The sequence below is a fragment of the Corylus avellana genome, chromosome 9 (genome assembly GCF_965113065.1).
Source record: "Corylus avellana chromosome 9, dhCorAvel1.hap1.2, whole genome shotgun sequence".
NCBI classification, from domain to species: domain Eukaryota; kingdom Viridiplantae; phylum Streptophyta; class Magnoliopsida; order Fagales; family Betulaceae; genus Corylus; species Corylus avellana.
In genome coordinates, this window is record NC_142498.1 from 22,061,280 (window position 1) to 22,083,620 (window position 22,341).

Below are 22,341 nucleotides of genomic sequence, written 5' to 3' on the forward strand. Positions count from 1 at the left end.
CAATTAGGAGGTGACACTTAAGCTTAGCCAAAAAATACAACTATACCTGATCATACCAAATATAAGCAAAAAAAACTTTAAAAACTAATTAAGTTTTTTTGTTTTTTTATTAAAATAAATAAATAAAAAAAATGGGTGGATGCTGGCCACCCCAAGTGGGGGAGGAGGTGGCCAGCTAGCCACCCTCAGCCACCTCAGGGGTCGCCGGTGGTGGCACCGCCACCCCCCACCTCACTCTGGGTGACTTTGGGTTGCTGCCATCTTCTAATTTTTTTTTTTAAAAAAATAATAATTAAACCTGATATAAGGGTTATGTTTTTTTTCTTAATGTGTTTCATGCTCAAGTGTTACGTCTTGATTGGTGGGCACATGATCATGTGTTTGTGCTACAACCTTATTGAGATTATGCTCTAAATTTATCCACTCTGGGATTTATGTGCCGTGAAAAAATAAATTTAATTATCCTCTTGGTTGGAGTCTACCTCGAAACAATTTCTTTCTTTTCTGTTTCAATTCCATACAAATATCATCCACATTTCACATAAAATTTTCAAAAAAATTCCATAAGTAAAGTCCTTGCCCCAAGTGATATATTTCTGAAATTGGAAGAGATTAATTTATGGTTTAAAATATATGAATGTGGTAAACTTAATGCGCGTATGAAATGCGTTCATAAAGATTACTTATGTGTTGTTTTTTCTTCACGTGTACACAGAAAGTTCAAACAATATGGTAGGGGTGTCAAAAAAAACCGGGAAACCGGAACCGGGACCGGAAAACCGGGAAACCGGGAAACCGGAAACCGGAAAACCGGGACCCGGTTCCGGTTCCGGTTCCAAAAAAAAAAAAAAACCGGGACCCCGGTTCCGGTCCCGGTTTTTGGCACCCGGTCAAAACCGGGAAAACCGGAACCGGGTATTATTTTATTAAATAATATATATATATATATATATATATATATATATATATATATATATATATATTTTATTATTTTAATTCTTTTATTTTTTTGGGTTTTGAATTGTTGTAGTAAGGGGTATTTATTTCTTGTGCATGTTGGTTTGTTTACATATTTGTTTTTACTTTTTATTGTTTTAATGTTTTCTTTATGTATCTAATTTAAAATTATGTTTAGGGTATTTTAAAAAATTTGAATTTTTATTTCTAAGGCTCATATAGGCAAAAACATTGATTATTTAGGATTTTTATGCTTTTTTAGGTTTATTTTTTAATTATTTGAAACAATCACAATCAAGCCTCTTTAATTTAGACAAAAAGATTAATAGTTTTTTTTTTTAAATGAGCTAACTTATAAAAAAAAAATAATGGGCTTATTTTAGGCCCAATACCTAAAATAAGCCTCAAACACTAATTATTTTCAAAAACCGGGTACCGGACCGGGTAAAACCGGAACCGGCCGGAAACCGGGACCCCGGTTAACCGGGGTCCCGGTTCCGGTTCCGGTTTCCCAAAACCAAGAACCGGGGTACCCCGGTTCCGGTTTCGGTTTTGGCCAAAAACCGGGAAACCGGACCGGGTTGACACCCCTACAATATGGCATACAATTTTTAATACAATATGGTAGCAAAATAGTGAATTCTTCTTTTTTCTCTGTAAAAATGTGGCATTTGGAGCATCAGATTCAATCAGCTATCACCTGAATCTGCCTTCTTTCTTTTTTTGAAATTGCCCTTAGATTTATTACATTATCCTCTCAAATCTTAGTTCCTGGAAAAACACTAAATTTGCACAAAATGGCCGTTGATTGGACGCAACTCCCGCAAGATCTCTTGCAATCCATTTCCAAGAAACTCGCCATTTACAGTGATTACGTCTGCTTGCGAGCCATTTGCACCCAATGACGCTCCTCAGTCCCAAGGTTCCCACAACACTTCCCCGTCAAATGCCATGGCTCATGCTTCTCCTCTCATAATCCCGTCTACAATCTCACCGCTCCTTCTACGACCTCTCTACCAACAAGACCTACCATCTAGAGCTCCCAAAAACTTCTTTCCCTGATCTTCACATTGACTCCTTCAACAGCTGGCTCGTCATTTTCGACAGCTCCTCTGCCATCTTTCTCCTCAATCCTATCACCCGAGTCAAGTTCCATCTCCCTTCGCTCTCCTCCTTCTGCGATGAGGAGATATAGCGAGAATCATTCCAAGATATATTGCGAGGAATCAGTAAACCTCCTCCATAATCAACAGCAGACAACGAGACAGATGAATTTTTCCCGAGAAACAGCAACCGGTCACCCAAATCTCTCCCTCTACCCCACCCCAGCCGGCTCCAATTCAACGTTGTTCTAAAGAACACAACTGCGAGTGGATTCTTTGCATCACAGCTGTCGATTTCCATGACAGGCTCTTCAACTATATCCTCCATTTCAACCTCCTCCTAACAATTTATATTACATCAATTACAGTTTGCACATTCATTGGGTCAACACAATTTTCGAAGAACTATTTAGAAATTAAGGTAGATACCATCTCATCAGTTTCGCTAGGCATAGCTTCTGCTTGTTCTAAAAACATGGGCACTGGGATGTCTTCTTTAGGTGACTTGTGTTCCTCGTCTACATATATGCAATCTCCAAATCCAATTGAGTTTGAAGCTGACGGATTTGCCTTCTTAGTTTCCTGTCATAGTTAGAACCAAGAAATCAAAATCCCAGCAGCACCCAAAAGGGTATAGCACACATACAAGTTTGGATCAGTCAATATTTTCTCATAGAATTTGTAAGAGAAGCGATACCTGAGGACAAGGTGGCCGCGCATTGTTACTGGTGGTACGCCACATTTATTATGCTAGTCCCCTACAGGGTGCTTTTGTGTCCTTCCTTAGAAGGACGTCCTTGGAGGTTTACAGGATGAATTGGAGCAGGTTGCGGAGGCTATGGTGGGGGCAGAGGGAGAGATTTGGGTGACCAGTTGCTGTTTGTCGGGGAAAATTCATCTGACTCATCGTCTGCTGCTGATTATAGAGGAGGTTTACTGATTCCTCGCAATATATCTCGGAATGATACCCGCTATATCTCCTCATTGCAGAAGGAGGAGAGCGAAGGGAGATGAAACTTGACTCGGGTGATAGGATTGAGGAGAAAGATGGCAAAGGAGTTGTCGAAGATGACAAGCCAGCCGTTGAAGGAGTCAATGTGAAGATAAGGGAAATAAGTTTTTGGGAGCTCTAGATGGTAGGTCTTGTTAGTAGAGAGGTTGTAGAAGGAGCGGTGGGATTGTAGACGGGATTCTAAGAGGAGAAGCATGAGCCATGGCATTTGACGTGGAGGTGTTGTGGGAACCTTGGGACTGAGGAGCGCCATTGGGTGCAAACAGCTCGCAAGCGGAAGTAATCACTGTAAATGGCGAGTTTCTTGGAAATGGATTGCAAGAGATCTTGTTGGAGTTGCGTCTAATCAACGGCCATTTTTTGCAGATTTAGTGTTTTTCTAGGAACTAAGATTTGAGAGGATAATGTAATGAATCTAAGGGCTATTTAAAAAAAAAAAAAAGAAGGCAGATTCAGGTGATAGCTGATTGAATCTCTGATGCTCCAAATGCCACACTTTTACATACAGAGAAAAATAAAAAAGAAAAAGAAGGAAGTTGGAAAGAGCTGAGCGGCGTAGGAATTGTTTAGGGTTTTATGGTAGAATGGAAGGGGCCATCGAGGTGTCAACCAAAAGGACAAAGGAACCTTTGACCCAAGGGACGCGTGGCATAATAAGAGTATGAAACGTGGAGGGGGCAGAATTTGTTGAGCTGGTGCTCTGCGTGAAAAAAATGAAAGGGTCAGAACTTGTTGAAGAAGCGAAGGCGCCCGGTGACAGAACAACAAAAATTTTGTGCCATATCACGGGTGCAGCAGAATATGGGGCCAGGGAAGCAAAACGACAAAGGCTGTAAGTTGTCACGTGGATTGGTCAACCAAAACGACAAAATAAGAAGAGGAATCTGCGTCTGTGTGCGTGTGGCCAACAAGAAGAGGAAGAAATTTCTTTCAAGGGAAGAGACAAATTATATGTCTTTTAAAAGAGCTGCAGCAACTGTGCTTAATCGTTGCATTTTCTGATTAAGATAGTTGATTCTCTGACTATCTTTTATTTTTGTCCTATATCATCGGTGCTGCCAGCAAAGCATGATGCTTTAATTGTTACAGAAGCCCAGCCGGGCGTTGATTTGGAAAGAGTGGAAGGCAGCAAGTTTTTTTGTGATGGCACCAAATTCTGAAAGCAAATTCTGAAAACTGAAGCATGCGCTGCGGGAGGCTGTGTGTGGGCAGTTGGGCATAAAACAAAGTCCTTTTGTTTTTTCAACGGAAGATAAAAAGGCACTTCAATGTTTTTAATAAACTAATAAATATAGTACGCGTACGATAATAAAAAGTCACTTAAATTTTACTGAATAGATTGATTAAGCATTCATGCATAATTAGTAATAGATTAATTGAAGGTGTACAAGTAGTGATATGTTGTGTTCCACGATTAATTTCCATATAATAAAGGCGCCCAAATTATGCTTAGCAAGATTAGGATCTGATCTATCTTAATTGTTTTCAAATTGATAGAGATAAATTTGTGGTTAAAATATAAATTTAATGTGTATTATAGCTACCGCCATAGTTGGGCACTTCTCCCAAAAGAAAACTTGCTGAAGCAAATTCTGAGGCATGCGCTGCGCTAGTCTGCATGAGGTTGTGTGTGGGATAAGGCTGAAATGAAATGACAAGGCGTGAAATATGCGCAGCAGGACGTACTGAAACCCGGAAATCTGGTTGTAATAAAGGAGAAGGGTTTCAAATGCTAGATCTCTACTAATTACCTCTGTCCTTGGCCCAAATAGAGGGAATAATTTCTTTCAAATATTAACTTTTTTTTTAAAAAAAAAATAAATGCCTGGTTTATTTGATTTTTTATGATTTTTTTTTTACATGTCCACACAAGGGAAGGAAGAGGGGAGATTCGAACTAGTGACTTCCGCTTCATTAGGTGTGATTCACAACCGATTGAGTTACCCTTTAGGAACTGATTTTTTATGATTTAAGAATATATTGGATGCTTATCTTGCAATATTTACATGTTATTGAAACCAAAATTTCAACCGACCCATGTTCAATTTATATGCTCTTTAGGTCATTAATGAAAGCTGATCCTATATTTGTTTGTTTTGAGAAAAATTACAAGATAATAATTTATGATTCATTATGATTTTTGAATAGAACATGCTATTACTCCAATTATTGTCCATCTTTTGTTCAACATTTTTTGACCATTGGACCCATGTAGGTACTACAAATTTATTTGTAGATTTGAAAAAAAAAAATATATAGACGGAGTTGGACGAGACAAGAAAAAAAAAATATTTGTCTTTTGGATATATCAATTGTTTGATTTGTTATGTTTTTTTTTTTTTTTAATTTTTATGATTTGTTATGTTTTGAGAAAATATGGAATGCATAACTGATCTTATGACATGATTTTGGATTCAAAATCTTAACCAACTCATTATCAATTTATTTTACATTCGATTAGTGCTTAGTTATTTTTATTTTTTACTTTTTTGACATGTCCGCATAAGAGAGAGATGAGAGATTTGAACTAGTAACCTCCGCTTCATGAGGCGTGGTCATTAACCGATTGAGCTACCCCTAGGCTTAGTTATTGCATCTTCCAATTATGAGATTTTTTTTTTTTTTTTTTTTGGAAAAAATGAATATCTCTTATCCAATTATGAGAGTTGATTCTCTAAACTAGTCAACTTAAAAATGTCTAAAGAACATGTAAAAGAATGCTAGGTAGATAGTTGAAGCCCTAGTGCTTTTTCTATTAATTTTTTTTTTTGTAACTCCCTTTTAATTAAGTTAGTTTAGTTATTTTAATCTCCCTTACCAAACAGAGTTTTATAGACAGACAATTCTTTGTTGATGATGTTGCCTAATGTGTTCTGGTTTTGAGTTTAAATTCATAGGGTTTCAATTGTAATAAGTGAAATTTAATAAGTGTATAATAGTTATAGATTTGAAATTGTCAATGCAAACAGGTCAAGCCGCCCTTGAAAATCAGATTCAGATTGCAGCAATGCAACGCCCTCCCAAAGAAATCCATTACACAAAGTTGCACACGGTAATTAACAAAGGCTTTCACATGGATAGATTTCTTATATTCAACAAACTTAACATATTTGTATCAAAATCTTACATCAAGCATTTTTAAACTCAAAAAAGTCCCTCTAATCGACAGGATTCAACTTTAGCATGGACTAGGTGCAATCCAAGGTGCATATGAACCTTCTTCCCGACATGGTAACGGGATAATGCTTTCATCCCATAACTTGAAGATGCCTCTATCACCCACATAATAGCAACTGAATTCGTTACCACTACAGTAGCATTGACAAAGATCATCCGTGAAATAAATACAATTCCCTAAACATTGTCCATAATCATCGCACGGAGACAAATAACGGAGATTCTGTAAACAGCTTCGAACACCATAACCAGACAACGCCACAGATGAATTTCCACCAATGAATAACAACCGGTCACCCAAATTCTCGACTCTTTCCCAACTGGGCTCACTCCAATTCATTTTGAAAACATCAAACCGCAACGTTTCATAACTAGCATCAAAATTATCATTCAAATGGCGTACAACCATTAACAACTCCTTGTCCTCTGAATTCACCAAATATACCTTATGGCATTCAAAATCTTTTGCCCGTGGACTGATATTATCCGAAACAGTCGATGACTCGCCGTTTATATCACAAACCGCGAGTGTTCCGTCATCGCCCACAGCATAAAATTGTCCCTTGTAATATGTAGCATCACAAAATAAAATGTCAACCGCAGGCAAGAAATTCCAAGATAGATCGCCATTCTTATAGTATGCCAACAAACCGACATCATTGAGAATCGCAAGCGCAACAAAATTGTTGTTCAGTGGGTACGAGGAGAGAACAATTTTCTTGATAAATTCGTCGCGCATTTCCCTCAAACTTTGCCAGTAGGTAGAAAAGACATCACGAGACACGTCTTCGATCACGTACTCCCTACGTACTTTGGTCGAAGCTCAGAACGTTGGGGAAGGAGGTAAGGGGAGGGAGGTAGAACTTGGCCCGAGTGAGAGGGTTGAGGAGAGTGATGACTGGCGAATCTTCGAGGATGACGAGCCAGCCATTGGAGGAGCAAATGCGAAGCTCAGAATTTGAAGCTTCTGGGAGCTCGAAATGGTGAGTCTTATCGGTAGAAAGGTCGTAAAAGCAGAGCTGGCATCGTGGTTGGGATCTGGAACGCGGAAGCATGAGCCATGGGAGTTGTGTAGGGAGGTGGTGCGGGACCCTTGGAATTGATCGACGCCACATGAGACACACGGCTCGGCATCGGACATAATCGCTGTAAACGGTGAGTTTCTTCGAGATTCGTTCCAGGAGTTCTCGCGGGAGTTGCGTCCAATCAACGGCGATTTTCTTCATATTTCCTGTTTTTACAGGAACTGAGATTTGAGAGAATAATATAATGAATCTAAAGGCTATTTCGGAAAAAAGGAGGCAAGAAAAAATTCCGAGGATCCCATTTATGCCATTGTGCAACTAGTAACAATTCATCATCCCCTGAATTTACCAACTATGCCGTACCGAAGAGAAGTCTTGTATCGGTGGTGTAACAAGTACCCAAGCACTCAGCGACTCACCAGTGAGGGCTGTAAAAGAGCCGGTCTCGAGCTCAATCCAAACTGGGGAACCTTGCTCGAACTCGGCTCGCTGGGAAGGTATAGTGACTTGGGATCAGGCTGCGTGATGTGGGAGAAAGGAGTAGAAAATGGAAGAGAAAAGTGATGTGGGTTGTGTCTTGCAGGCTGCGTGAAGTGTGACGTGAGAATGAGAAAGAAGAAGTAGGGAAGATGATTCTTGGAAATTTGGGAGTGTGCGTGGGGCAGTGTGTAGTCGCATGTGGGGCAGTGCCGCAGTGTGAAGAGTCGTAAACCGTGTACACTCTACAGCTGGCTTATTGTTCATCTCAGAAGAAAGAAAGATGAAAAAAAAAAACGAACTGAAAAGACGAATGTTTATGGATAGATTAATTAAACATTGAAAAATGAAAAGACATTTAAATGTTGCTGGTTGCACCAATTAAATGTATACGCATAGAAAAATGAAAGGACATCTTCTAGATTGTTAATTAAACATATATATATATACATAGAAAAATGAAAAGACACTTAAAGGTTTCTGAATAGATTAATTCAAGATGCATTTATAATTAGTGATAGCTTAATAGAACGTATGCAACTAGTGACAAGTTGTATTCTAAGACTAATTTCCCAATAATAAAGAGACCTAAATAGAAAGATTAATTTGTGGATAGAATATAAATTTAATGAATTTAAGGTGTATAATATCACGCCAAAAATCTCCTCAGATGGAAATTATAGAACCTAATCGATGTGTTAGGGTGGATTTGGAATTGTCAATATACTGTTATTTTTTCCTGTACATGCGTATCCAATCAACTGTTCTGGAACTGCTTATCACCATGCTTTCCAGGTTGCATAACAGTTTTCATGTATAGCATCTTTCTGTTTACTTTACCAATAAATAAATATAAAAGTAATCTACTGAACTTATCAACGAGCTTCTCATTGATTTATTGTTTTATTGAGATTGAATCCAAATCATGATGTCATTTTCATTTTTCAGGAATGAGCTTCTTCAATTTTTTTAGGTTTATGCTTTACTTTGAGTAAAGATCGGCCCATGCATATATATATAAGGTTATGCAGATGCCTGTATTGGGAAATCATGATCATGGTTTAATGAAAAGGAAAAGGATTCTAGTAGGTAAAGGTTGGATTAAGACTATCCTCAATCCCCCAAAACTCCTCACAATTCCAAGGAAGGGAGTAGTTTGCTATCATTGTTATGGATATAATCTGGTTCTCAAGAAACCAATTGATGCATCAATTCTCATAAGCTGGAAATCCCCTCTCTTCTTAAGCAAATCAAGTTATAACAGTAAAGTCTCATATGCAAGCTTGGCAAAATACTGATCCTTAGGAAAATCTGTGGGTTTCCCCCCATGCCAGTAGGCAGTAGGCTTTCTAGAAGCCAACTTTGGCATTGCAGTCAGAAATTCCTTCTCAGTAGCTACGACAGTTATTAGTGATGATAATGGGAAGATCATAGCTGCTTGTACTAAAGGATTGAACTCTACAGAGGTGAACTATGGTGAGGGTCAGGCAGCCCCTCTGGCAACCAAACTAGCCCTATACCTGGGACCCAAACCCCTCATATTGGAAGGAGACTCCATAATCACCATCATGGCCATCAAGAATCCAAGCTTCATCTCGGATTGGATCAAAGGGCCCCTATCATGAGAGACATTTGTTCTGTTCTAGGCTCTTTCCCCAGATGGAAAGCAAATCTGAGAGCCCACATTGCTGCAAAATGGGCAGCATCCCCATAATTCTTTTGGTTACATCCCTTGTAGTTCTCCTCTATTCTCTGTTTTTGCTTCTTGCTTGTAATCCCTCACCGCTTCCATGTATTGCTTAGGAAAAAATAGATTCCTATGCCGTCTCATTGGCATAGCTCACTCCTCTTCATCCATGTAATCTATCTAGGCTCTATAAATAAAGGAAACTAAATTGTAGTTCTATCTAGGGCTATCCAATTTTGTTAAATCAGCTGGTGTCTTCAAATCATATCCAATTAAGATGTCAACATAGTAAAAAAAATTGACTTCAAGCAAATATATAACTCATATCAAGTATATTCATCAGCGAGGCAAATAAAATTCTTCAGAGATAAAGGAGTTCCTTACATTTCAATGATTGTCATTAATTATTAGCGGATAGGTTAAACTTTTTCCTGAAGCATAGATGAGATTAGAGATGAAAAAGACGCTAGCATTAGCTGAACATCATCACCAGTAATCACCGCAAGAGCAGAATCCATTGTCAAAGGGGTAAAATTCCTTCCTACATCCTATTATTGTAATACTCTTCTCCACTAGTGATATGAACTTTGCATTGGTGTGACAGTCACCACATATTCAAGGTTCTTTGTTATAAATTTGACATGCCCGAGTTTGTCACCGAAAGACTGGACGAAATGGCTAGCTTCTCACTTTGCTTATTGACTTTAACCTCTTATGCATCATCATGTAGAACAAATTCAGTTTCAAGTTTTTTTCATCCTTTCAACAACCAGACAATGAAGCTCAAATCCAGAAATAAATGTAGCTACCCTACCTCAATTCAATCAATACTAATGCTACACCCTTTTCTTCACCTGTATTGTAAATTGATTACAATGACTACAAACAAAGACTCTATGGCCATAAGCTTTAACCCTTTTATGGGCTGTGTTTTCTCAAGTGAAGTAAAGGACCTTCAAGAGGGAGAACATAGACAGAGTTTTAGAGAAAGAAAATTGTTTGTTGATCATGTTGACTAGTGTTCTGGTTTTGAGTTAAAATTCAAAGGGTTTCAATTTGGGATTACGGAGTACACACCAGCTAACTTTAGTCTTGTTACCAACAAGAATCAGCTTTCATTGATCAAATTTTGGCCACAAAGTCGCCAGTAATCGATTGTTCTTAATTTCATGCAGCAAACTCAAGACAAATAATAACAATCCCAACATAAAACAAATAATAACTCTTTGGGTTTCAACAAATTCTAAGATTGGCCCCAAAAATCAAGACTTGTTTTCACATATCTTTGAAACATGTCCACAAGTTCTAATGGTCTGTACGAAGACCCAATTGTCACAAGGACTCTCATCTGAACAAGTAATTAAACATCGTGCAGAAATCAAATACACAAAGTCAGTAATTAGTACAGGCATGCTAAAATCAATATATAGTCAGATTTTATATATACAAAGTAATTTCAGGGCATAACAGATACATTAAAGGAATTTACATACTCGCCACACTAAAGGGCTCCTCGCACTTACATTCAAGGTCGAATACTAGCACGGATTTGGCGTAACCCAAATTGGAGCCCAATAGCTCCGAGAATGCGGATTTCGCTGGTAAAAAGGTAATGGTTCAATGCTCCCATCCCACAACTTGAATATGCCCAAATCATGGTCTCCAATAAAACAATCATAGATACCATCATAGAATTCACAATCATCCGTGAAATAGATACAATTCCCTAAACATCCCCTAAAATCATAAGCCAAAAACGAGATGGACGTGTTTTCCCCTATAAACAACATCCGATCACCTAAGCTTGTAACCCTCTCCCACCGCGGTTCGCTCCAATTCATTCTGAAAACCTCAAACCGGACAGTTTTGTAGCAGTAGAATACACACGACACGTAAGGGTCAGTGTCGTCGCGTTGCAGATCCACATGGACCACATACCGCGTCACCAACAACAACTCGTCGTCCCCTGAGTTTACCAAATACTGCAGGCCGCCGCCCAATTGTAACGGCGGTCTGATAACCGAAACCGTCGGCGACGCGCCGTTTAGATCGCACACAGCAATTGCGCCGTTCTTGTCCACCGTGTAGAATAGGTCGTTATAATATATAACGTCCTCCCAGGGAAACCTCGCAACGTGTACGAAACTCCATGACTGATCACCGCTCTTACAGTACACTAAAATATTGAAGCGGTGGAGAATCGCCAGCGCGATGAAGTTTTTGTTCTTGAGTGGCGCAGAGGAGAGAACAACTTTCTTTATAAACGAGTCGCGCATTTCACGCAAACTAAGCCGGTAGATCTCACCGGACACGTCTCGGAGCGCGTATTCACTACCGGCTTCGGAGTAGTTGAAGCTCACGACGTTAGGAAAGGTGGAGAGCGGAGGGAGGTGTAGCCTCGCTCGGGTGAGAGGATTGAGGAGAAGGACCGCCGGAGACTCGTCGAGGACTATGAGCCAGCCGTGGGAAGAGCCGCAGCAGTGCGTGCCCTGCGAGGTGACCTCTAGTACGTCGAGATTGTGGAGTTTGCGGGTGGAGAGGTCGAAGAACGCGCAGTGGAATGGGTTGGTTTGCACCTGGGGAAGCATGAGCCATGGGAGCTGAGGAGGGAGGTTGCGCGGGATGTTTAGGACGGAGGATCGCCAGCTGGGACAGACGGCGCGGAATCGGAGGTAATCGGCGTAGATCGTGAGTTTGCCGGCGATTGATTCCAGGAGTTCTCGAGGGAGTTGCGTCCAGTCAACAGCCATCTTCCGCGGATTTTCTGTTTTCCAGGATTGAGATGATAAATAAAAACCTACCTAATATTACTTAAGGTATATTCACTTAATAAAGTTGACATACGAGACATTCATCAAATAAATAAGGCGAAACTTCACTAATTATCACTCTTTTGGGTTTAACATTTTTCAATTCAGTATCGAATTTGAATTTTTTTCAATGTCCACTCCATTAGAATTTTTCATTAAATCCCAAAAAATTGCCAAAATATCCCATTTTTTAAAAATAAAAATCTATAAAAAAATTTACAAAGATTGAAGCAAGGGTATTTTTTTTGTAAATACCGTTAAATTCAGACAAATGACTTAATTTTTGCAGTTTATTTTCTTCTCTTTTAGGGTATTTTGAGAAATTTGTTGGGATTAAAGGAAAATTTTAATAGTGAGTGTCATTCCAAAAAAATTTAAAGTTTGATACACTAAATTGAGAGGAATTCAATTTTGGAGATGACATTGTAAAAGTGATGATAATTTAAAAAATTAAGTGAAGTTACCCAAAAATATAATATACCAAGAAAGGAAGAAGCCCTTTCCAAAAAAAACTACACGTTTTGATAGTGCTCTAAAAAATCACATGTCTTGAAGAAGAAACAAACTCAATAAACTTGCATCAAAATGTTACAGAAAAGCATCTATAAATAATAAACTCAAATCTTCTCCTCTGCGACTAGAATTTCACCTTTCGCACTCGGTATAAACCAAATTGAATGTGGATCTCTCGCACGACCCGGAAAAGATATTATCTTTTGATTCCTTAAATGGTAGATGCCTCTCTCCAAAACATAAGCCACACCATCACCATAGTAAATAAAACGATAATGCATGAAATATACACAATTCCCTAAACATTGTCCATAATAGGGAGATGAGAAGCTAGGATTGCTTAAACATCCTCCAACATCATAAGTAGAATGAATATTCCCCAATAAACAATAACCTCCGACCCAAGTTGTCGACTCTATCCCACCTCTTCCCACTACAATTCATTCGGTAAGCATCAAACCCCAACATTTTTTAAGTGTAAGTTATTATCCGTCTGGCATTTACCTTCAATGTTAAAATCACGTAGAACCAATAACAACTCATCATCCCCTGAAATCACCAATTACATCTTGATAACGGTAAACAATTTTAGTGACACGAAAATTAGCGAAACACGTGGCATCGGCCCATTTACGTCGCACACCGTACTAGTATCCTTAATCCCCCACAATTCCTCACAACTCCAAGGAAGGGAGTTCGTAGCTTTCAATTGTTTGCCATCATTGCTATGGATATAATTTGGTTCTCAAGAAACCAAGTGGTGCGTGATTTTCATGAGCTGGAAATCCCCTCTCTTCTTGAGCAAATCAAGTTAACGGTAAAGCCTCATACGCAAGCCGGGCAAAATACTGATCCTTGGAAAATCAGTGGGTTTCGCCCATGCCAGTAGGCTTTCTAGAAGCCAACCTTGACAGTGCAGTCAGAAATTCCTTCTCAATGGCTACGACAGTTATTAGTGATGATAATGGGAAGATCAGAGCTGCTTGTACTAAAAGATTTAACTCTACAGAGGTGAACTATGGTGAGGGTCAGGCAGCCCTTTGGCAACCAAAATAGCCCTAAACCTGCGACCGAGACCCATCATATTGGATAGAGACTCCATACTAACCATCATGGCCATCAAGAATCCAAGCTTCATCTCAAGATTGGATCATAGAGTCCTATCATCAGAGACATTTGTCATGTTCTAGGCTCTTTCCCCAGATGGGAGGCCATCAAAATTCCAAGGCAAGCAAATCTGAGAGCCCACATTGCTGCAAAATGGGCAGCATCCCATAACTCTTTTGGTTACATCCCTCCCGCCGGTTCCATGTATTACTCAAAAAAATAAAATAAAAATAAAAAATAAAGAATATTGGCATAGCTCACACCTCTTCAACCTTGTAATCCATCAAGGCTCTATAAACAAAGGAAACTTAGTTGAGTTCTATCTAGGGCTATCCAATTTTGTTACATCACCTAGCATCTTCAAATCATATCCAATAAAAAAATTGAATTGATGCAAATATGTAACTCATATCAAGCCATATACATCAGCGAAGCAATAATAATTCCGAAGATAAAGGAGTTCCTTACATTTCAGTGACTGTTACACAACAGTCAGGCAGTGTAAATCATCATGTACTGCCGGGGATCATCACCAGTAATCACCACAAGAGCAGAATCTGATGTCAAAGGGGTAAAATTCCTTCTCATCTCCTATTATGGTAATACACTTCTCCACTGATGATATGAACTCTGCATTGGTGTGACAGTCACCACATATTCAGGTTCTTTGTTATAGATTTGACATGCCCGAATTGGTCACCGAAAGACTGCACGAAATGGCTAGCTTCTCGCTGTGCTTACTGACTATAACCACTTATGCATCATCATGTAAAAAGAATTTACTTTCAGACACAAATTCAAGTTCTTTTCATCCTTTCAGCAACCAGACAATAAAGAATCGGCTTTTACTCCATCTCCACACTTCACAAAAGCTCAAATCTGGAAATAAATATAGCTACCCTACCTGAATTCAATCAATACTAATGCTACACCCTTTTCTTCACCTGCATTGTAAATTGATCACAATGACTACGAACAAAGACTCTTTGGCCACAAGCTTAACCTTCAAGAAGGAGAACATAAACAGAGTTTTAGAGAAAGGAAATTGTTTGTTGATCATGTTGACTAATGTGTTCTGGTTTTGAGTTAAAATTCAAAGGTTTTCAATTTGGGATTATGGAGTAAACCTGCTATTTCCTTCTGTGTTTAACTTTAATCTTGTTACCAACAAGAATCAGCTTTTCATTGACCAAATTTTGGCCACAATGTTGCCAGTAATCAATTGTTCTTAATTTCATGCCGCAAATTCTAAAACTCACACAAGACAAATAATAACAATTCCATGATAAAATCTAATGCTGGTGTAATTCCTGCAACCTCTTAGGTTCGAACAAATTCAAAGATTGGACCCAAAAACCAAGACTTGTTTTAACATATCTTTGAAACATGTCCACAAGTTTTAATAGTCTGCACAAAGACCCAATTGTCATAAGGACTCTCATATGAACAAGTAATTAGACATCATATAGAAATTCAATACGCGAAGTCACTAATTAGTACAGCACGTAGACAGATTTCACAAACAAAGTAATTTCTGGCAGAGCAGATATAAAAGAAATAATATATACACCAAAGAGCTCCTTGCACTTACATTCAAGGTCGAATATTAGCACGGATTTGGCGTAACCCAAATTGGGGGCCAGTGGGTCTGAGAATGCGGATTTCGCTGGTAACAAGGTAAAGGTTCAATGCTCCCATCCCACAACTTGAATATGCCCAAATCATAGTCTCCAAAAGCACCATCATAGAATTCACAATCATCCGTGAAATAGATACAATTCCCTAAACATGCCCTAAAATCATAAGCCAAAAACGAGATGGACATGTTTTCCCCTATAAAAAACATCCGATCACCCAAGCTTGTAACCCTCTCCCACCGTGGCTCGCCCCAATTCATTCTGAAAACCTCAAACCCGACAGTTTTGTAGAATTCACTCGGCACGTAAGGGTCAGTGTCGTCGTATTGCAGATCCACATACCGCGTCACCAACAACAACTCGTCGTCCCCTGAGTTTACCAAATACTGCATGTCCCCGCCCAATTGTAACGGCGGTCTGATAACCGAAACCGTCGGCGACGAGCCGTTTACATCGCACACAGCAATTGCGCCGTTCTTGTCCACCGCGTAGAATAGGTCGTTATAATATATAACGTCCTCGCAGAAAAACCTCGCTACGTGTATGAAACTCCATGATTGATCACCGTTCTTACAGTACACTAGAATATTGGAGTGGTTGAGAATCGCCAGCGCGATGAAGTTTTTGTTCTTGAGTGGCGCAGAGGAGAGAACGACTTTCTTTATAAACGAGTTGCGCATTTCACGCAAACTACGCCGGTAGATCTCACCGGACACGCCTCGGAGCGCGTATTCCTTACCGACTTCGGAGTAGTTGAAGCTCACGACGTTAGGAAAGGCGGAGAGCGGAGGGAGGTGTAGCCTCGATCGAGTGAGAGGATTGAGGAGAAGGACCGCCGGAGAATCGTCGAGGACTATGAGCCAGCCGTGGGAAGAGCCGCAGCAGCGCTTGCTGTGCGAGGTGGCCTCTAGTAGCTCGAGATTGTGGAGTTTGCGGGTGGAGAGGTCGAAGAACGCGCGATGGGATGGGTTGGATTGCACCTGGGGAAGCATGAGCCATGGGAGCTGAGGAGGGAGGTTGCGCGGGGTGTTTAGGACCGAAGATCGCCAGCTGTCACAGACGGCGCGGAATCGGAGGTAATCGGCGTAGATCGTGAGTTTGCCGGAAATTGATTCCAGGAGTTCTCGCGGTAGTTGCGTCCAGTCAACGGCCATCTTCCGCGGATTTCCAATTTTCCAGGATTGAGATGATAATAAAAAGCGGCAAGATTAGGAATTGTATTGTATTGTTTTTTTAATTTATATTAAATTAAATGAATATTTATGGTTAAAATATGAATTTAATATTAAGGGTTAAATACCTCAAACCCCATAGGGTTTAGCAACTTTATTTTTTCTCCTTAGGGTTTCACTTTTATCACAGGACCCGGTTTTGATAAAGGATCAATTTGGTCCATCCGTTAGTTGACCGTTAAGACTGACGCATAGACCAATCAGATGTTGATACGTGGCACCTATTTAATTTTTTTTGTTAATTTAAAAAAAATAAAAAAAAAATTAAATAGGTACCACGTGTCAACATCTGATTGGACCACGTGTCAGTCTTAACGGTCAACTAACGGATGGACTAAATTGGTCTTTATCAAAACTCCAGGGGGGTCCTGTGATAAAAGTGAAACCCTAAGAGAAAAAAAATAAAGTTGCTAAACCCCATGAGGATTTGAGGTATTTAACCCTAATATTAATACGTTATAACTTATACGTTTATGATATCAAGTAAAAAATCTCATCGGATGGAAATTATATCACCTAATCGATGGGTTAGCATGGCTTTGAAATTGTCAATGTTTTTTTTTTTTCTTTTTTCTTTTTTATGCAAATGTAGATTGAATTTTGATATAATAATAATTTTAAAATCACAATTTCTTTGAAGAGGATAAAAATAAAAATTAAAAATCCTACGTATATCATTTCTTTACGGGAAACCATCTTTTGTGCATGTGCATACACTTATCTAAGAAATAAATAGAATTGGTTTCCAATCTTTCAATACACTAGCGGTTGGTCTTGCTTATAAAGTCAGTTATGATAGATCAAAATTTACTAATAATGAATCTTAAATTTAATAATTATTTAAAATGTCACATTACTTTTGGTAGGATAAAAAAAATGAAAATCCTACATATAATATTACTCTTTCAAATAATGACATTTTGTAGAATGAAAGACACAATTTAAAACAACTGCAAATTGGGCTGATACGGACAATGACAATCAATCCTTGATTTATTTTTCTTTATTTAATAAACAATAATCTAAAGAGAGATGAACACTTTCAAATCAACACACCATCACTATGAGAGTAAGTCGGTAAACATAATATTACTTTTACTTTAGACATTCACTTAATAAACTCAAATCTTCTGATCTGCAATTAGATTCTCGTCTTTCGTACTCGGTATAAACCAAATTGAATGCGGATCTCTCGCACGACCCGGAAAAGCTATTATTTTTTTATTCCTTAACTGGTAGATGCCTCTATCCAAAACATAAACCGTACCATCACCATAGTAAACAAAACGATCATCGGTGAAATATATACAATTCCCTAAACATTGTCCATAATAGGGAGATGAGAAGCTAGGATTCCTTACACATCCTCGAACATCATAAGCAGATAATGACACAGATGAATATTCCCCAATAAACAACAACCTCCGACCCAAGTTAACGACTCTATCCCAGTACGGTTGCCGGCCCCAATTCATTCTGTAAACATCAAACCCCGTCGTTTTTAGGTATAACTTATTATCCGGGCGTTTACCATCAATGGAAAAATTGCGAAGAATCAGTAACAACTCGTCATCTCCTGAAATCACCAAATGCATCTTAGAGATAACGGAAAACAGATGAAACGCGTAAATTAGAGAAGCGATTGGCATCTCACAATTTACATCGCACACAGCAATAGTTCCGTCGCGAGAAACAACGTAGAACTGCTCCTTGTAATATATACCATCACACCAAGAAAGACAAAAATTGTCCAAGAAAGTCCAAGACTGATCGCCATTCTTATAGCATGCTAAATCATTAGACTTACCAAGAATCGCCAACGCATTAACCATGTGGTCATTGTTCGCGGGGCCTGAAGAGAGAACAATTTTCTTAATAAACAAGTCGCGCATTTGCCTTAAACTAAGCCGGTAAATGTCGCCGGAATCGCCTAGAATTGCGTACTCCTTACCAACTTTAGAGCGGTCAAAGCTCACAACGTTGGGAAAGGAGGACAGCGGAGGTAGGTGAAGCTTGGCCCCAGTGAGAGGGTCGAGGAGAAGGATTGTTGGGGAGTCGTCAAAGATGACAAGCCAGCCGTTGGAGGAGCAAATGCGAAGATCGGGTCGAGCAGCTTCAGGGAGCTCGAGAACGTGGGTCACGTCGGTAGAGAGGTCGTAGAAGGAGCAATGGGATTGGGATTGGGAGAAGGGAATCATGAGCCATGGGAATTGACGGAGGAGGTGGCGCGGGAACTTTGGGAGTGAGGAACGCCACTCGGGACACACGGCTCTGAATTTGACGTAATCACCGGAAACGGTGATTTTCTTGGAGATTGATTGCAGAATATCTCCGGGAAGTTGGGTCCAGTCGACGGCCATACTTATGGGTTAAAGCAAACTGTACACGAAGGAACTATTTAAAGGTGTGATAAAAGTGTTTAATTGGACACCTTAATAAATGTGCCCAAGAATCATAATGAAAAATGAAATACAATTGAATGTTTCTTGATGGAAAATAAAAAGACTTTAAATGTTTGTGGTTGGTTAATTAAATGCATACACATAGAAAAATGAAACAACATCTTAATGTTTTTCGATAAATTAATTAAAAATGTACACAGAGAAAAATGAAAAGACATGAAAATGATTCTCTGTGTACATTTTTTTTTATTAATTTATGTTGAATCATACGAAGATAAAAACACTTGAATGTTTCTCGATAGATTATTTAAATATATACACACACAGAAAAATGAAAAGACGTTTAAATGTTTTTGACAGACCAATTAAAAATGTATACACATAGAAAAATGAAACGACATCTAAATGTTTCTAGATGGATTAATTAAACATATATACATAGAAAGATGAAAAGTTGCACATAATTTCATATAATGAAATAAATATCCACACAAAACATAGGACTGTTATCCTTATGAGTTTATATCCCCTCAATAAGACTGTCCATTCACATAATTACATTCGTGGAAATCACACGTCTAGTAGAAACAAACATAACATACTTTTTTTTTTTTAAAAAAAAATACATACATACATACATGGCCCACGAGACAAGATCCAACGTTAGGCTGGGTTCGGTGTAACCCAAAGTGAATACGGAGTTCCCGCAAAATAGGGACGGGGTAAAGAGAAAGTCTTTTCATCCCATAACCTGTAGATTCCTGTATCCCGTCCATAAGCACCATCATAGTCGGGTTCACGATAATCATCCGAGTAATAGATGCAATCCTCCAAGAATTTACCATAAAAAGAAGCCGGATTCAAATATTCAGGATTCCGTAAACATCGTCGAACATCATAAGCGGACAACGACACTGCGGAATTTTTCCCTACAAACAACATCCAGTCACCCAAGCTCTTAACCTCCTCCCACTGCGGCCCGCTCCAATTCATTCTGAAAACCCTGAACCCATCCGTCCTGAAATATATCTCAGGTGGCTCATCATCTTCAAATTCAGGACCCAGATAGCGTGCTACAAGTAAAAACTCGTCGTCCTCTAAATTTACCAAACACAAGACGGCAAAGAGATGTTGCGTCGGCGGTTTGACAACCGAAAGGTCCGAAACGCTAGGCGACGGGCCATTTACATCGCACACCGCGATTGCTCCTTTTCCATCCACCGCGTAGAATTGCTCCTTGTAATAGGTAAGGTCGTAGCAGGAAAGTCCCACGTCGCTAATTAATGTCCAAGATTGATCGCCCTTCTTACAGTAGGCCAAATCACCGGTCTTGGAGAGAATCGCCATTGCAACGAAATTGTCGTTGTTGACTGGTCCTGATGGGAGAACGAGTTTCTTGATAAACGAGTCACGCATTGTCCTCAAACTGAGTCGGTAGATCTCCCCGGACACGTCTCGGATCGCGTACTCGTTATCGACTTCCAAGTTGTCGAAGCTCACGACGTTGGGGAAGGAGGAGAGCGGAGGGAGGTTGATCTGGGCTTTGGTGAGAGGGTTGAGGAGAAGAATGGCTGGGGAGTTGTCGAGGATGACGAGCCAGCCGTTGGAAGAGCCGACGCGAAGATCGGGGCGGGAAGCTTCTGGGAGCTCGAGATGGTGTATTTTGCCTGTGGAGAGGTCGTAGAAGGCCCGGTGGGATTGGGATTGGGAACTAGCAGAGAGGGGAAGCAAGAGCCAGGGGGGTTGAGGGGGGAGGTGGAGCGGGGCCTTTGGAAGTGAGGATCGCCACTTGTGACACACGGCTCGGAATCGGACGTAATCGCTATAAATGGGTAGTTTGTTGGAGATGAATTGAAGAAGATCTCCAGGAAGATGGGTCCAGTCAGCAGCGGCCATTTTTGGAGACACCTCTCTCTCTCTCTCTCTCTTTCCGTCTATCCACGAACGTCTCGTTTTCCAGGAATTGAAGTTTCTCTCAAATGGCCTCTTGCTTTTATTTGCTCCTTTAGCATGAATCTACTACTTTACTTCTGCTTTATTTGCTTTTATTGCTTCTGAGCATGACTTTTGTTTTCCATTTGCTTTGATTCGCTTTCACTTTTCATGTGAATTGCTTTTTAGCTCAAACTTATTTCTCCTTTTGCCTTTATTTATTTTGACATCTAAATATATCTTTCAATGCTTATTAATCATCCAAATATATCTTTCGTTTTTTTAGCCTGAATTTATTTTTCTTTATGCTTTTATTTTTAACATGAATGAATTGAAATTCTTGATCCTTGCCAATTGCCGAGTCACAAAAGCCTCTTGCTTTATTTGATTTTTAGCATGAAAGTACTTTTTCTTTTGCTTTTATCTGCCTTTATGGCTCCGAAAATGTTTTTTTTTTTTTTTTTTTTTTTTTTTTGCTCTTTAGCATTTTTTTTATAAAAAAAAATCTTTTAACATGGACCCTTTGGCTTTTTAGCCTGAATTTACTTTTCCTTTGCTTTTTCTTTTTTCCACTCCTTTTCCTTTTTATTCAATAATTTGATTTGTTTATATGCTTTACTTGAGATGTTTTGTCATTGCCCACCGACATTACTTCGTCCGACAGAACAAGGGAGTGTTACAATACGAGGTTCTATATGTTGCTTTTGGATTTGGATTAGTTGCAATACCTATCTTACACCGACTACACTAATTAAAAAAAAATAATAATCATTATAGCATAATACTAAAAAAAAAAAAAAAATGGTAACATTTGATATTTGTTGGCCACCTAAAGCTACACCCGTCTCAAAAAACTTAAATCAAAAATGTTATACACACTACTACTTACTCCCACGCATACTTTTAAGTGCAAAAGTCGAATATTTTTGACATGAGCTCCTTTTGATTTGATTTCCTTATTTCGTGCCACATAAGCAGGAGTGTTTGTAATATGAGGCTTTATTCCCAAGAGATCCAAGAGGGGGAGGAAAATGTAAATATAATATATTCTTCTCAACCCCCTAACCTCTCCCTCCCTCCTTTTGGTACAGAAACATATTTACTAAAACTTAGGCCCATCAATCTTAACAATCAGAAGCTATTGCCTATTAGAGTAAAATTCTACCTTTCAATCTGACTAATCCTGTGACCATTGTCCCAGACCTAAACTCCGAGAGTTTGGCTTATCCCTAAACAGTGGAGATTGCCGGCAATGAAAAAATAACCGGAA

The 22,341-nt window shown here is 39.2% G+C and overlaps 5 protein-coding genes and 1 pseudogene across 5 annotated transcripts; all 6 read right to left on the reverse strand.

The window, feature by feature from the left end:
* Window positions 1–1,582: 1,582 nt before the first annotated feature.
* On the reverse strand, window positions 1,583–3,201 carry LOC132190068 (uncharacterized). The gene is made up of 3 exons (XM_088510578.1): window positions 2,758–3,201; window positions 2,490–2,642; window positions 1,583–2,400 (listed from the first exon to the last, which is right to left on the reverse strand). The coding sequence occupies exons 1-3, from the start codon at window positions 2,800–2,802 to the stop codon at window positions 2,023–2,025; spliced, it is 576 nt and encodes a 191-aa protein (XP_088366704.1). The 5' UTR covers window positions 2,803–3,201; the 3' UTR covers window positions 1,583–2,022.
* Window positions 3,202–6,229: 3,028 nt separating this feature from the next.
* Window positions 6,230–7,703, reverse strand: LOC132190551 (putative F-box protein At5g55150; annotated as a pseudogene).
* Window positions 7,704–10,852: 3,149 nt separating this feature from the next.
* Window positions 10,853–12,335, reverse strand: LOC132189926 (F-box protein SKIP23). The gene has a single exon (XM_059604770.2). The coding sequence runs from the start codon at window positions 12,186–12,188 to the stop codon at window positions 10,977–10,979; it is 1,212 nt and encodes a 403-aa protein (XP_059460753.1). The 5' UTR covers window positions 12,189–12,335; the 3' UTR covers window positions 10,853–10,976.
* A 1,728-nt stretch (window positions 12,336–14,063) lies between these two features.
* On the reverse strand, window positions 14,064–16,691 carry LOC132189740 (F-box protein SKIP23). Its single transcript, XM_059604521.2, has 2 exons — window positions 15,460–16,691; window positions 14,064–14,871 (listed from the first exon to the last, which is right to left on the reverse strand). The coding sequence occupies exon 1, from the start codon at window positions 16,657–16,659 to the stop codon at window positions 15,475–15,477; it is 1,185 nt and encodes a 394-aa protein (XP_059460504.2). The 5' UTR covers window positions 16,660–16,691; the 3' UTR covers window positions 14,064–14,871; window positions 15,460–15,474.
* A 1,167-nt stretch (window positions 16,692–17,858) lies between these two features.
* On the reverse strand, window positions 17,859–19,097 carry LOC132191071 (F-box protein SKIP23-like). The gene has a single exon (XM_059606089.2). It carries the CDS (start codon window positions 19,095–19,097, stop codon window positions 17,859–17,861), a length of 1,239 nt encoding a protein of 412 aa, XP_059462072.2.
* A 491-nt stretch (window positions 19,098–19,588) lies between these two features.
* LOC132190164 (F-box protein SKIP23-like) lies at window positions 19,589–21,182 on the reverse strand. The gene has a single exon (XM_059605066.2). The coding sequence runs from the start codon at window positions 21,033–21,035 to the stop codon at window positions 19,803–19,805; it is 1,233 nt and encodes a 410-aa protein (XP_059461049.2). The 5' UTR covers window positions 21,036–21,182; the 3' UTR covers window positions 19,589–19,802.
* Between the last annotated feature and the right edge of the window lie 1,159 nt (window positions 21,183–22,341).